The 15,592-nt window shown below is 37.7% G+C and overlaps 1 protein-coding gene across 1 annotated transcript in view; it reads left to right on the top strand.

Annotated features, from left to right (window-relative positions):
- The window catches only part of LOC112320147 (zinc finger protein 420), a 109,020-nt gene that overhangs the window by 69,644 nt on the left and 23,784 nt on the right, over window positions 1-15,592 (top strand). Inside the window, exons 7-8 of the mRNA XM_045185566.3 lie at window positions 3,075-3,147; window positions 6,072-6,198. Of these exons, the coding sequence (XP_045041501.2) occupies window positions 3,075-3,147; window positions 6,072-6,198 (200 nt within the window). The remainder of the gene's footprint in view (window positions 1-3,074; window positions 3,148-6,071; window positions 6,199-15,592) is intronic.

The following is a 15,592-nucleotide window of genomic DNA, read 5'->3' as shown; positions in this document are numbered from 1 at the left end:
TTGTGTTGGGCTGCATTCACAGCCATCCCTAAATTGTAGTGTTTACCTGGTAAGGCTTTAACACCTGAACTATCTTTTGACCTGGATCTTTGCCCCTCCTACTCAAGTAGGTATTCACATGAACGTTTGGCAATCATTTAATTTCTCCTGTGAGCTGCTGCTTTCTAAACCCTTGAATGGTCTGCAAGCAAGGCTAACTGCAGAGCTTTACTGTGTAGGCTGTGATTTGTTGAGATTAGTTTAGTTGGACTCATATTAGGTGGCTTTGATCTTCCCCACTGCCCTGAGGTCAAAGCAGGGGAAGATGTGATCAGTGACAGGGTCTTCTGCCTTTGAGGCTTTTAAGGAATGTTAATTTAGTAGGGTTTTTAATGGAAGTCTGTGTTAACAGGGAAGGGTTATTAGTAGAAAAGAAGCAAAGACACTAGTAGAAATTTGAGAAGAGGTTTGAAGTTTTTGACACCATGAGTTTGTTTCAGGCTACATATTTATGTGGTTTTAAGAGAAGCAGTTTAGTATAGTCTCAATAGTATGGGCCATGGAACTAAATTACCAGGGTTCTAATCCTAAACCTGTCATTTAGAACTGGGTGAACTTGGGGCAATTTATTTCATCTTTTGGTGCCATAGTTCCTTCATCTGTAAGAGGGGGATAATGATAGAGCCTACTATATAGGATTGCTGTGAATAAATTAAGTAATATTTGTAAAGTTCTCAGTTAATGCTTGAGACATGCAAGTGCTCAGTAGATTTAGTTATTACCATTATGTTGTAATTCCACATTTTTTCTTCTCACCCAAACCCAAATCCAAAAATTGTGAGGATTTTGTCACATGTACTTCATCTATTCACATACCCCACTTTTTGTAAACTCTTGTTAATCAGGAGGAATTGCCTGTCAACACAAAGCTTTGAAACTTAATAGTTAGCATTATGAGAGCAAGGCTGAGAAGCTCATTTTTATGAAAAAAAAAAGAGAATTGTCTTTAATAGTTATAGGAAGAAGAGTATATAGGATTCTTCATATATAGCTTCCCTTTATTAAATTTTTATTTGCTACTTTTAAGTGCTGTATATGTATATTTAATCTACATAACAACCCTTTGATATAGAACTGTAATTATTACCATTTTACATAGGAAGAAACTAAGGCTGAAAAATTAAGTAACACATCAAAGATCACACAGTTAATAACTATCAGAGCTGAGATTTATATCCTGGAAGTCTGACAGCAAAGCCTATATTAGTACTTACAAGAGTATACCAAGTCTCATCATTATGTATACTTAAAAATTCTTCCTGCCTTAGTAATCCATCATGATGGAAGAGATATTAATCTGATGCCAGCAAACACTGTCGAGCTATGTCCAGGTTATACTGAGACTATGGAGTTTCTGTGAAGGGAAATGGATTTTATACAGTAAGATTTATGCCTTAAATTTTTAATTTTAGTGATATTCTGTGGCAAATTAGACTAGTAGGACAAGAAGATTCAGCATCTGTTGTAGGGCTTCATAGGTATCTTAGCCCAAAGGATTGGGTAAGAAGCAAAATAAACTCATTTGTTAGGAAGATGTGAAAGGAGGCAGCCGTGAGGCTGCAATCAGTGCTTAAAAAACATCAGTCAAGGTCTTTTGCCCTTTTTTTTAGATAGCATCTCAACATACATGAACAAATTAAATCATATAGTTGGTTCATGAATTAAAAGCTAAAGTTAAAAAGTCACTCAGAAAAAATAGCTGTTTTTAGAGAATGCTAAGCTCTTAGTTTAACAGAAGATGGGAAGAAAACCTTGAACTCGGAAAGTCTTTTTTCTTTGGAGTATTTGTGTAGTTTAGCTCACACTATATTTAATATGGTGATGAGTATCACTGGCTGTCACTGTAAGTATTTTAACTGGTACTTAATAGGCATACATGTGATTTTTTTTTCTGTCAGAATAGTTTAATGCCACATGTGGTGGTTTTCTTTTTTAACACAGCAGCTTCACCCATTTCATCTAACCTGTGTTGACATCATCACTTTTTAATATTTGCATGATTTTCAGTTGTTTAATCATTTCTTCAATTATATTCTTTTCAACTTTTATTCATCATAAACCCTATCTGTCAGTATACTTCTGCAAATATCTTTATCAATTCAGTCACTGTAAAAGATTTATTTTGGTTGCTTTAATACACATCACCTTACTTAGTAGTGAAGTTTAGTGTCTTTTGGAAGGTTATTTCTATTTTATAGTTAATTGCCGTTGCTTACGTTTCTCTTAGTAACTTGGAAATCCTAGTCTCCGGAGGCAAAAATTAAAGTTGAAAGATGGCTTTTTAGTTAGAGAAATGTGGATTCAAAACAAAACTCTGGCATCTAACAACTGAATTTGAACAAATTATTTGAGCCCTGAGCATCAGTTTCCTGTTGAATGGAGAGAAGAACTACATTGCAGAACAGTGCTGAGGATCAATGAGTAGTGTGTGTAATGCCTTCATCAAATCAAAGTTCTCAATGTCGGTTAGGTTTTGACTAACTGAAGTTGTCATAATGGCAAAGGATGTCAGGATATGAGAAGTCCTGACTGGAAAACAGGGTAGTGAGTTGCCCTGGCTGGACAAAGGCAGATTTACAGTGGCAGGAGCTTCCAGGCTCAATCTGTGTGGTTTTTAGTCTGTGTTTGGTAAGTTAAGGCAGAATCCTGGGGCTCAAAGGAGGTTCTCTTTGATTGATGTGGTCATTTTGTGGCCCTGAGAAGCTGTTCTAAAGGGAGAAGGAACTGCTCAGGACACATCTGAATAATCTCATGTCGGGACAACATTGCCAGATGGGGAACTAGTCAGAAATCATGCAGAAATTTCTGTTGTTCTACACCAAGTTCAGCATTGTTCATAGGGTTTCTTCAGGGCTTGGATTTCTTCATGCTCTCTAAATTTTCCTCCAGTTTGTGTGAGTATAAGATCAGTGTGGGTATAGTGGTGAGGAATAATTTGGAAGCAGGAGTGGCAGGAAAAAAAGCTCATATTAACATAAGTAATTTTGGGGGCTCTGAGGCACATCTGGTTTCATGTCTTCTTTCTCCTTTTCCAGATTTGTCTTATCTGGACTTTGCAATTCTCCAACAGAAATCTTGAGGACTGACCAGTTTGAAACCATGGCCCATGTAAGTTGATGTTTCTTTCTCTCTTTTTAGATATTTAGATATTGTCAGTTTCTAGGTCATGCATACATACTAATTTCTTATCCTGAAATTTCCTTTTTAACAGAACTCCATCCAAGAACCTGCACTAGTTTCTCTCATTCCTGTGAGTGTTGGGGACAAATAGCCCAGTATCCTCTCCATGCACTCTTTCTTTTTTTCCCCATTTATGTAGGCCATCTCCTATCTACAAAATCTGTCAAGAACTATGAAGGAACAAAAGCTTGATAAAAATTCATGCATTTTGTGCAGAATATTCCCCCTATTGACACTTTCCAACTGAACAAGCTTTTGATTGTAATACTTAAACTTCAGAGAAAATATATTTCTCTGAGTACAATGATTTTTAGTCTCGTTTTATGTAGAAAAAATTTACATCCCCAACACATAATTTGACATTTTAAAAAAGTTTTTAAACTTTTTATTGATAGTGTACATAGAGAAAAGTGCACAAGTCATAAGTGTATAACTAAATGAGTTTTTAAAAATTGAGTATATTTATGCCTCCAGCCTTCAGGTCAAGAAAGAGAATATTTCTAGCACTTCAGATGCCCCCCTTTTAGCTACTCCATACCTGTCCAATCCAAATGTAACCTCTATCTTGATGTAAAATATCATAAATTAATTTTGCCTATTTTTAAAACTTTATATATGTGACATTGTAAAGTTCAGTGCAACATTTTTAAACAAAAAGCAATGTGCAGGAAGTCTTGTTTTATTCCAGATACAATTGATGGGCTATCAGAACCATCTGCAGATATTTTGAAATGCGTGCGAGTATTATTAAAGGGAGTATGTATATCTGGTGCTGCTGATTAATAAAGAAGACATCAGAGCATCATAATATGAACCACTCCTGCCATAATGTTCTTGTTAGAAATGCATTTTAATAGTGTACTTCACATGTGCCTCTTGTTTTTGCCAAGTATAAAATGAGTTCCTAAAAATTTGGAAAAATTGTCAAGAAAACTATGGAGAAAGAAAAAATCAAGTGAGAAAAATGAGTTCCATAAAAAAAGACAGTGAAAATACTAAAGCCAAAGTACCCCTGTACTGACCCCTGTGTACTATAATTCTAAACTGAGAGGAATAGGAAAATAGGTGAGGGGCTGAAATTGATGTGTTATGCAATCTAATTCTTTGATTTAAAGTGATGGGAAAATAGGTACCTAGTCAATAATGTAGTGTTAAAATGGATTATTGATATTAAGCAGGAGATCTCAGTTTTGAACTTTCCTTGAAGATTTATGTTTTGATGAAAGAGAATTTGATCCTATTTGACTGCTATAGGCAAAACTCCAAACTTCTCCACAGACCTCAGTCTCCCCAGTACATAAAATGGGGTTTACATTGGCTGGACTCAGTCTCTGCATGTGTTGAGATCTTATGGTATGTGAGGCTTTTATGATTGTACTGCCTTGATATCTTTATCAAGTCTCCAAAGGCCTAACCACAAGCTCTGATCTCATAAGATATATCTGCCATTCAGCAGAAAAAACTCCCTGCCTGGCTAGTTCCCATATCAGCCCCATCAGCACCCCTCCTAGTCCTTAACGTATGAGTTTTATTCCCCTGCCAGGCTGCAGAATTATTCAAACAAGCTCATCACATCTTTCTGCAGGAACCAAGGAACACCTCACCCTCTTTTTACTACCTCTCATAAACTTTGTTTAGTCACTTCATTCCTGAATGTAACCCCTGTGTGGTCCTATATGACATTTGGCGTCCTCCTCCTCTGGGCTGTGAGTGTGTGACTAAGAAACTACTGGCAATCCCCCATCTATCTGATGTCAGGTATTCAGCCATCTCACACTATCTAGGACAAGGGATTCCTCTCTTTTCCAGTGGATGAATAGGAGTGATCAGAACAGGACTGCAAATAGAAGCCTCAAGAATTGTGTAGTTTTATGGGATGTGCTGGTCTAGAGCAGGGTTTTTGGGAACTATTCATTTTGTGAGCCAGATAATCTTTTATTCTAGGGAAGTGTCCTCTGCATTGTAGGATATCTAAAGTTATCCCTGTCCTCTACCGATTAGATGCATGTAACACTTATACCTCCTCCCCTCACTTGTGAATCAAAATTTTCTCCAGACATGGCCAGGTGTTTTCTGGGTAGTAAAATCACTTCTCATTGAAAACCACTGGTCCAGAGTGATATCTTCACAATTCGGTATCCTCAACTCAGGAATGAGGAAAGGTAGTCAGTGAGGGGCAATGGATGATAAGGAATAAGAAAGTTATCCAGTTGCATAAATAAGTATTAGATAATATAGACTGTGATATTTGAGGAAGACTTTTGAAATTGTGTTGAATTAAAACATCTAAACAGAAAAATGATTGAATTTTATATATTTAAAATGTGGACTACCATGTACCAAAATTTTTAAAGTTTACTAAAAAATTGGTCATAACAGGGAAAATGATTATATATAATTTGACTTATGATGAACTTGAGTCTGTGTTCTTAGAGATTTTCTAATATATTCAGGAGAAATTGTTATCAATAGTTTTTCATGATTATTCAGAGAAAAAAAAGGTAGAAGACTTCATATTTCTTTAGAATTTGTGGTGGAGATACAGCTTACAGAAGGCTGTGTGCACTGTTTTGTTGGGACTTTTTAGGGTTATATTATTCATTTCCAGATATATGTGGTTAAAATTTAGTCTTATCTATAGCCACAGGATTATTCAAGAGATGTAGTACTCTGCTTGAGGGATACTAATTTTCTGTCTCCTATGCATGTCTTAAGTTTTCAGCCCTAACATATTTGCTGCTATGTGGCTAGTTCTCTGCAGTGAAATCCTTGATATCATAGCTTTCCATTTAAAAAAGATTTTATTTATTTTCACAAATAATACATGAGGTGGTTTTTTTTTTTTTTTTCAGGATTCAGTGACATTTGGGGATGTAGCCATAGACTTCTCACAGGAAGAATGGGAATTTCTGGACGCAGCTCAGAGAGACTTATATAGGAATGTAATGTGGGAGAATTATAGCAACTTTATTTCACTAGGTAAGTTTATTTATTCCAAATTATACTGGCATTCTCTACTGTCAATTTCTGGACTGTGCCTTGAGAAACTAGATAAATTTTGTCTCTCTGTTCCAAAGGAATGGTGCAAGCTTTGTTAGGTGGGAAATAGGCCCCTCCATTTAATACTTCATCACTCTTGTCATGCTAGGTCCTTCAGATTTTCTTCAGGTTTTGTACTTCCCTTGTTTCTTTAATATCCATGGGGATGTATTTGAATTCTGGGTTGTTAGAAACCAGATTTCACATTGTATTTGAGCTCAAAATTAATGTAGACACTTAACACTCGTTTTTTAAAAAAGATTTTATTTCTTTTTAGAGAGAGGGGAAGGAGGGAGAAAGAGAGGTAGAAACACTGATGTACAAGAGAAACATCAACAGGCTACCTCTTGCATGCCCCCAGCTGGGAACCTGGCTGGCAACCGAGGTATGTGCCCAGACTGGGAATCAAACCAGTGATCTTTCAGTTTGCAGGCTGATATTCAGTCCACTGAGCCACCCAGTCAGGGCTAACACTCATTTCTAATCCACCTGTAAGGAGAATACCTAGAGAAATGGGTTCTGAATCTCTCTAAAAATCAGAGCCTATTGAACTTTTATAATATGAGATGGATCCACAAAGTTCATTTAATGCTCAGTTAAATATTTACATGCATTCTGTTTCTTATAACAGACACTTAATTCTACCTACTTTGTAGTTGAAAGTTAAAAATCTAAGGACTTTTCCTTGTAACATTCAATGAGTATTCTGAAAAGGATATGAGAATGTCACAGGAAGCCTCTCATTCTCCTCATAGCAAAACACACATATTATATGTATATGTACATATATAACTATTCTAAGCATTGTATATCATTAATTAATTCTCCCAACTCTATGAGAAATACACTATTTTTATTCTCATTTCTGATGAGAAAACTTAAGCACAAAGGTAACACAGCAACAAAAGTAGTATTTGAACCCAGGAAGTCTGAAGCCAGATTTTGTTACTGAATCATTACACAAGACTGCCACTCAACAGAGCCTGTGTGAGTTTAAATCATGTTAGACCTATTCTTAACTATTTGGTGTCTATTCTTGGGGTTCTGAGGTTATCTTAATGTATCCTTCAACTTCCTGCATTTCTTTGCTCTTAGACTTGATAAAATACCATTTTGGTCTAGAGTTAATTATATATTTAACCAAATCTGAATCTAAGGACATTTGGACTCATAATTTCATGTCATATTTTTCTATTAAGCAGGACTCTTCATTTCTAAACTAGATGTGATTACATTATTGGATGAAGGAAAGGAGCCAGGAAGGGTTGTGAGGGAAAGGACAGGAAGATACTACCTTGGTGAGTGAGGCTTAGCAGACATGGGGAAGTCATTATTTCAGGTAATAGCCAAGCAGGTTAGGCTAAAGGCACAACCTTTTGTTGTTTTTGTGGATTTCTCCATGGCTTGTAGAGGAAAAGCCTGAGTCCTCAGAAGCAAATTAAAATCTTTTAAGCCTAGACTAACAAAGAAACTTTGTTACACCTCTCTTTTTCTTGTCTCTTGAGTTATTACACCTCTCTTTTTCTTGTTTCTCATATTTCTCTCCCATTTCAAAGAGAACTATTCTTAGTAGAAGTAAAAATAATAAATATAAAAGCTGAAATCAACAAAATAAAAAAAGTAGAGAAAATTAATAAAGCCAAAGTGAATTTCTTACAAAGATCAACAAAGATGTTAAATAGCGAGCTTGACTAATCAAGAGGAAAAGATAACATAAATTACTGTCAGGAATGGAAGAGAGGTTTTTGGTTCAAATCCTCTAGCCATTAAAAGAATGAGATAATACCATGAATAACTTTATGCTAGTAAATTTGACAGATTTAAATGAAATTGAAAAATTCCTTGAAAAATATAACTTACTAGAACTGACACAAGATAAAAAGAACATATGAAAAACTTTATATCTGTTAAAGGAATTGAATTAGTTATTCCCACATATTCCTTTGTGGAAATATTTCCATAAAGAAAATGCCAGGCCCTGACAATTTCACTGGTGAATTCTATTAAATATTTAAGAAATTAAAGCAGTATCGCCTTCAATTTCCGGGAGCGTTTCCATCCAGGCCACGGTGAGGTGGTAACGCTGGCCGCGGTCCTCGTTGAGAGGACCGCGTTTTCTGCTCCCGTTCTCATGGCGGACAAGGAAATGGTGGTGGTGTTCGGAGCCACAGTAAATTAAAAACAAGCTGCAGGTGAGAGAACCAAGATGGCGGCGTAGGTAGACACACTGCGCCTCCTCGCACAACCAGAACTGACAGAAAATCAAACAGCAAGGGGGACCAACACCAAGGAAATAGAAAATAAACATTCATCCAGACTGGTAGGAGGGGCAGAGATGGGCACTGGGGTGGAGAGGACTCGCGTGGCTGTGGCGGGACTGAGACTGGCAGAGTGTGGGACAAATGGCGCAGGCAATCTGAGCACTAGCAGACCCTGCGGCCCCACATTTGCACAGATAAACCCAGAGGGCCGGACTCAGAGTGGCGGAGAGTGGGGCAGGCAGAGTGGCGGGTAACACCCCGCGGCACCACATTCGCCCACAGATAAACCGGACGAACTGCGGGCAGCGAAGCAGACCGCGTAACCCAGGGCTCCAGCTCAGGGAAATAAAGCCTCAAACCTCTGATTGAAAACGCCCGTGGGGCTTGGGGCGGCAGCAGGAGAGACTCCCAGCCTCATAGGAGAGGTTGTTGGAGAGACCCACAGGGGCCTAGAGTGTGCACAGGCCCACTTACTCGGGAACCAGCACCAGAGTGGCCCAGTTTGATTGTGGGTATCGGAGTGAAAGACTGAAATCTGGAGGAGAGTGAGGCGGGCGCCATTGCTCCCACTCGGCCCCTCCCCCACGTACAGCGTCACAGCGCAGCGTTCAGCATTACCCCTCCCCGGTGAACACCTAAGGCTCCGCCCCTTAAAGTAACAGACGCGCCAAGACAGACAAACAAAAAAAAAAATGGCCCAAATGACAGAACACTTCAAAGCTCCAGAAAAAATACAACTAAGCGACGAAGAGCTAGCCAACCTATTGGATGCACAGTTCAAAGCACTGGTTATCAATATGCTCACAGACTTGGTTGAATCTATTCGAAAAACAGATGAAAAAATGAAGCCTATGCTAAGAGAAACAAAGGAAAATGTACAGGGAACCAATAGTGATGAGAAGGAAACTGGGACTCAAATCAATGGTGTGGACCAGAAGGAGAAACAAACATCCAACCAGAAAAGAATGAAGAAACAAGAACTTGGAAAAATGAGGAGAGGCTTAGGAACCTCCCGGACGCCTTGAAACGTTCCAACATCCGAATTATAGGGGTGCCAGAAGGAGAAGAGGAAGAACAAAAAATTGAAAACTTATTTGAACAAATAATGAAGGAGAACTTCCCTAATCTGGCAAAGGAAATAGACTTCCGGGAAGTCCAGGAAGCTCAGAGAGTCCCAAAGAAGCTGGACCCAAGGAGGAACACGCCAAGGCACATCATAATTACATTACCCAAGATTAAACGCAAGGACCTACATCCAAGATTACTGTATCCAGCAAAGCTATCACTTAGAATGGAAGGGAAGATAAAGTGCTTCTCAGATAAGGTCAAGTTAAAGAAGCTCATCATCACCAAGCCCTTATTATATGAAATGTTAAAGGGAGTTACCTAAGAAAAAGAAGATCAAAAATAGGAACAGTAAAAATGACAGCAAACTGACAGTTATTAACGGCCACACATAAAACAAAAACGAGAGCAAACTAGGCAAACAACTAGAACATGAGGATTGTCAATAGGGGAGTGGGAGGGGGAGAGGGGGGTAAAGGTACAGAGAATAAGTAGCATAGATGATAGGTGGAAAATAGACACGGGGAGGGTAAAAATAGTGTAGGAAATGTAGAAGCCAAAGAACTTATAAGTATGACCTATGGACATGAACTATAGGGGGGGAATGTGGGAGGGAGGGGGGTGGGCAGGATGGAGTGGAGTGGGGGGGGAAATGGGACAACTGTAATAGCATAATCAATAAATATATTAAAAAATAATAATTAAAAAAAAAGAAATTAAAGCAGTATCACACACATTTCTGTAGAAAAGGAAAGACCAACTTCCAACTCATTTTATGAGACAGCATAACTCTTATACAAAGATATTACCAAAAAACAAAAGTCACAAATCCATATCCTTTATGAACATAGATATAAAAATTTTAACAAAATATTACCAAATCAGATTCAGCAGATATAAAAATAATGATCCAGTAGGGTTTATCCCAGAAATGCAAGCTTGGTTTAATATCAAAAATTTAATCAGTGTAATTCTGTCTTCCTCTTATAAGACCACCAGTTATATCTGATTAGGAGTTTATTCTTATGACTTTATTTAACTTCAGTTACAGTGTAAAAGCACTATCTCCAACTACAGTTACATTGGGTGTTAGGGTTTCCATGTGTGAATTTTGGGGAAGGACACAATTCAGTCCATAGCAATATCTATCTATATACAATCCAATTTCTTTACAACTTGTATTTTGATTATTTGATTTATATCTTTCATTTCCTAAAAATATAGTTATTATTCATTCACCAAGTTCTTGAGTGCTCTATACTATAGACACTAGTGGAATAATTGTGAACAGGAGCGATAGGTCCCAGGAGTCATGTTGCTTACATTTTAATAGGAAGAAGAACATTACATAAACTAGTAAATGAATAAATATTACTAGGTAGTGACAGTATTATTAAGAAAAGTGAGAATATAATAATATAATATTTTATGTCACTTAATATATGTCAACATAACTATGTCAACAACCCGCGATTTTAAAAAAACACTCATAAAAACAGAACATTATATTATTACCATTATATAATAAAGATATTGGGCTTCATCAAAAAAAAAAGTGAGAAGACAAGGGAATAGAAATTGGCTTTTTGAGCAGGTGATATATGAGTGGTGACATAAAAAAAGAGGTCAGGCCATAGGAATATCTAGATCAAGAGCAGTCCTGATAGAGAGAACACCAAATACCAAGGCCTTGGATTGGGTGACAGAAGCCCTGTATGTTTGAGGAACAGCAAGAATGCCAGGATGCTGAGGATGATTATTCAAAAGGTAAGTGAAAAGTAGAATAACGAGATGAAGTCAGAAAGTCAGGCAAGGGCTATAACATGTAAGTGTGTGTATAATATAGAGGAAGGCATGGGACTTTTAAGTGGGTAGAAATCCATTGGAGATTTTTGAGAAGAGGAATGACACGAGTTGATTTGTCTTATAATTATTACATTGGAGAATAGATCGAGTAGGGGCAAGATGGGCAGTAAGGAGACCAATTAGTAGCCTATTTCATTTGTTACAATAGAAGATGATAGTAGTTTTGATTAGAATGGTAGTGTTACAGAAACCCCTGCCCCCCGGAACTAGGTGCTATCACTATGGTTTCTTTTTGCCTGCCACCAATAAAAACTGTGCCTCTCAATGCCAGAGTTTGGTAAAAAGGAAAGGAACTATTTATTCAAAAGTTATACAGGTTCAGAATAGTGTCAGAATGTTGCCATTAAATCCCAAATTCCCTTTAAAACACCAACAAATACTCACACAGTCTTGTCTCCTCTTGCCAAACCAGGCCAGTCTGGGGTACCATATCTCAGAAAAAGAAAATAGAAGTCCATAGCTTGGCTAGGCTCCCTCCCATTTTTAATATAAAACCGTGTGTCACTTCCTCATGGTGGGCCATTGGGAGCCCTTCTGCATTCTTTCAAACTCTGTGGCCAAGACACTGCACTGCTGCAACATGGTCAAGAGGCTTCTCCTTCCCCAGCCGCAGGATCAAGAGTGAGCTCCCTCTCCACTTCCAAACCCATGGTTAAACTGCATGGGTTTAAATCCTGGTGCAAATTTTCCTCTGTAACCCCATTTCCAACTCCTCCCACATTGGGTTACACCTGCCAGTAGGTAGATTTCTTCTGCCTTTCTCAGCTGCTATTGTTAGTCCAGTTTTGTGTGGTCCCTCCAAGCCACTCTTACAGGCACATCCATCTCTCTGGTTCTGAGTAGGCACAGCTTTTAACATTACTAAAACACTGGCCAAGTTCTTCAGATATGCGAAGTAGCTCTCAAGGGCCTGCTCTGGTTCCCTTATCACCCACGCAATAGCTGTGGGGGCTTTAGGATTTTGGGTGGCACCTCTAGCTCAGCACCCACTTTCAGTAGTAGAAGATGGTAGAGATATGATAGATTCATGGTAGCTTTGCCCAGTACATACTAGGCTGCTCCTCTGCATGTATACTTTTCTCAAGTCTCTTGGACTCCAACAATAGGCATTAGGCTAATCTGTAAGTGGATTCCCTCTATACCCAGATCGGACTCCTCACACAGCCTCCCTCCTCAAATGTGGATAAGGCACATCTTTGTATTTTAATTGATGTATTTTATCTATCTACATTTAAATAATTTTCTTACATATTTGGGTTTAAATTTATCATTTTCCTAATTTCTTTTATTTGTTCAACATTTTCTTTTTTTGTTTTCTCTCCTGCCTTTTTTGGATTAATCAAATATTTTTGTTTCAGCTTTTGTCTTTTTAGCATGTAGTTATGCATACCTTTATTTTTGTTCTTGTGGTTGCTGTAAGAGATTAACATATGCATTCTATACTTACTACATTGTCCTTAAATTAATTCCTTTATACCTTTCCTAATATTATAGCAGTCTTTTTTTTCAAGGGTTTATTTATTTATTTTTAGGCAGAGGGGAAGGCAAGGAAAAAGAGGGAGAGAAACATCAATGTGTGGTTGCCTCTCATGTGCCCCCTACTGGGGACCTGGCCAGCAACCCAGGCATGTGCCCTGACACGGAATCCTACTGGCAAACTTTTGGTTCACAGGCCGGTGCTTAATCCACTGAGCCACACCAGCCAGGGCTGTAGCAGTTTTAAAAACATTTTAATTCCTTTTATGCGTCACCCCCTTTTTTCTGCTGTTGTCGTGTATCTTAATTCCATTTACATTAATCCCCACAGAGCATTAATTTATATTATATTGTAAAGATTTATTTAAAATGACCTATTTGTTTATTTTACCTTTGCTCCTTATTCTTTTCTGTATTGCAATGCTTCTATGTAGAATGATTTTCTCTGTACTTGAAGAGCTTTCTTTAGTATTTCTTTTATTGTGCCTCATAACAATGAGTTCTCTTGGGTTTTATTTGAAATTATCTTTATTTTGTGTTCACTTAAAAATTTTTTTTGTTGAATTTATTGGGGTGACATTGGTTAATACAATTATATGTTTCAAGTGTACAGTTCTATAATAACATCTGTATATTGTGTGTTTACCACCCAAAGTCAAGTCAATTCTGTCACTATTTATCCCCACTTTGCCCTTTTCACCTCCCCCGACTTTTTCCCTCTGGTAACCCCATACTGTTGTCTGTGTCTGTGAGGTTTTTTTTTTTTTACTTATTTCCATCATTTTTTTCACCCAGCCCTCCAATCTCCCCTGCCACCAATGGGAGGTGTCACTCTGTTCTCTGTATCTGTGACTCTTTCTATTTTATTTGTTTTATTTATTAGATTACACATATAAGTGAAATCATATGGTATTTGTCTTTTTCTGACTGACTTATTTTCATTAGCATAGTACTCTCCAGGTCCATTCATGCTATTGCAAAAGTTAGATTTTATTTTTCAAGTTGGGTAGTATTCCATTGTGTAATGTCCCACAGTTTTTTTTATCCACTAGTGTACTGATGAGCACTTTGGGCTGCTTCCAAATCTTGGCTATTGTAAATAATGCTGCTGTGAACATAAGGATGCATATGTGTTCTTTAGAATTAGTGATTCAGGTTTCTTTGGATATATTGCCAAAAGTGGAATCACTGGGTCACAATGCAGTTCCATTTTTAACTTGTTGAGGGAACTCTGTACTGTTTTCCACAGAGGTTGCACCAATCCGCATTCCCACCAAGAATGCACAAGGATTCCCTTTTCTTTACATCCTCACTAACAGTTATTGTTTGTTGATTTATAGATGACAGCTTCTGACAGGTGTGAGGTGATATATCATTGTGGTTTTAATTTGCATTTCCCTGATGATTAGTGACAATGAGCATCTTTTCATAAGTAGATTGGCCATCTATCTCTATGTCCTCTTTGGAGAAATGTCTGTTCAGGCCTGACCCATTTTTCAATTGGATTATTTGGTTTTTTGGTGTTGAATTGTGTTGCTTTACAAATTTTGGATATTAATCCATTGTCAGATGTATCTTGGATGAATTTGTTCTTCATTTCAGTGGGCTGTTGGTTTATTTATTTTTTAACATGGAATGGCTCTCCATTTATTTTTATTTTTAATTATAGTTTATTGTATATGCAATTATAATTGTCTCAAATTTTCCCCGTTTGTTCCCCATTACCCAGCCACCACCACTCCCTCAGGCAATCCCACATGATTGTCTGTTTCCATGTGTCCTGCATATATGTTTTTTGGCTGCTCTATTCCCTATGCTGTACTTTACATCCCCATGACTATTCTGTAACTACCAATTTATAACTGTGAATTCTAAAACCCTTCACCTTTTTCTTTTTTAAATATATTTTATTGATTATGCTATTACAGTTGCCCCATATTTTTCCTCTCCTTTATTCCCCTCCACCCTGTAACCCCCTCCCACCATCATTCCCCCACCTTAGGTCATGTCTATGGGTCATACATATAAGTTCTTTGCCTTCTTCATTTCCTATACTATTCTTAACCTCCCCCTGTCTATTTTCTACCTACCATTTATGCTACTTTTTCTCTGTACCTTTTCCCCCATTCTACCCCCTCCCCCTCCTCGCTGATAACCCTCCATGTGATCACTATTTCTGTGAATCTGTTCCTGTTCTAGTTGTTTGCTTAGTTCATTTAAGATTTTGTTTTTGTTTTTTTAGGTTCAGTTGTTGATAGTTGTGAGTTTGTTGTCATTTTACTGTTACTATTTTTGATCTTCTTTTTCTTAGTAACTCCCTTTCACATTCCATATAAGGGCTTGGTGATGATGAGCTGCTTTAACTTGACCTTATCTGGGAAGCACTGTATCTGCCCTCCCATTCTAAATGCTGGATAGAATTATCTTGGATGTAGGTCCTTGCCTTTCATGACTTCAAATACTTCTTTCCATCCCCTTCTTGCCTGTAAGGTTTCTTTTGAGAAATCAGCTGATAGTGTTATGGGAACTCCTTGGTAGGTAACTGTCTACTTTTCTCTTGCTGCTTTTAAGATTCTCTCCTTATCTTTAATCTTGGGCAATGTATTATGATGTGCCTTGGTGTGTGCTTCCTTGGTTCCAAATTCTTTGGGACTCTCTGAGCTTCC

This window comes from Desmodus rotundus, chromosome 12 (assembly GCF_022682495.2).
Source record: "Desmodus rotundus isolate HL8 chromosome 12, HLdesRot8A.1, whole genome shotgun sequence".
Lineage (NCBI taxonomy): Eukaryota > Metazoa > Chordata > Mammalia > Chiroptera > Phyllostomidae > Desmodus > Desmodus rotundus.
Note: the sequence above shows the minus strand (reverse complement) of the source record. Positions and strands in the feature narration are given on the sequence as shown.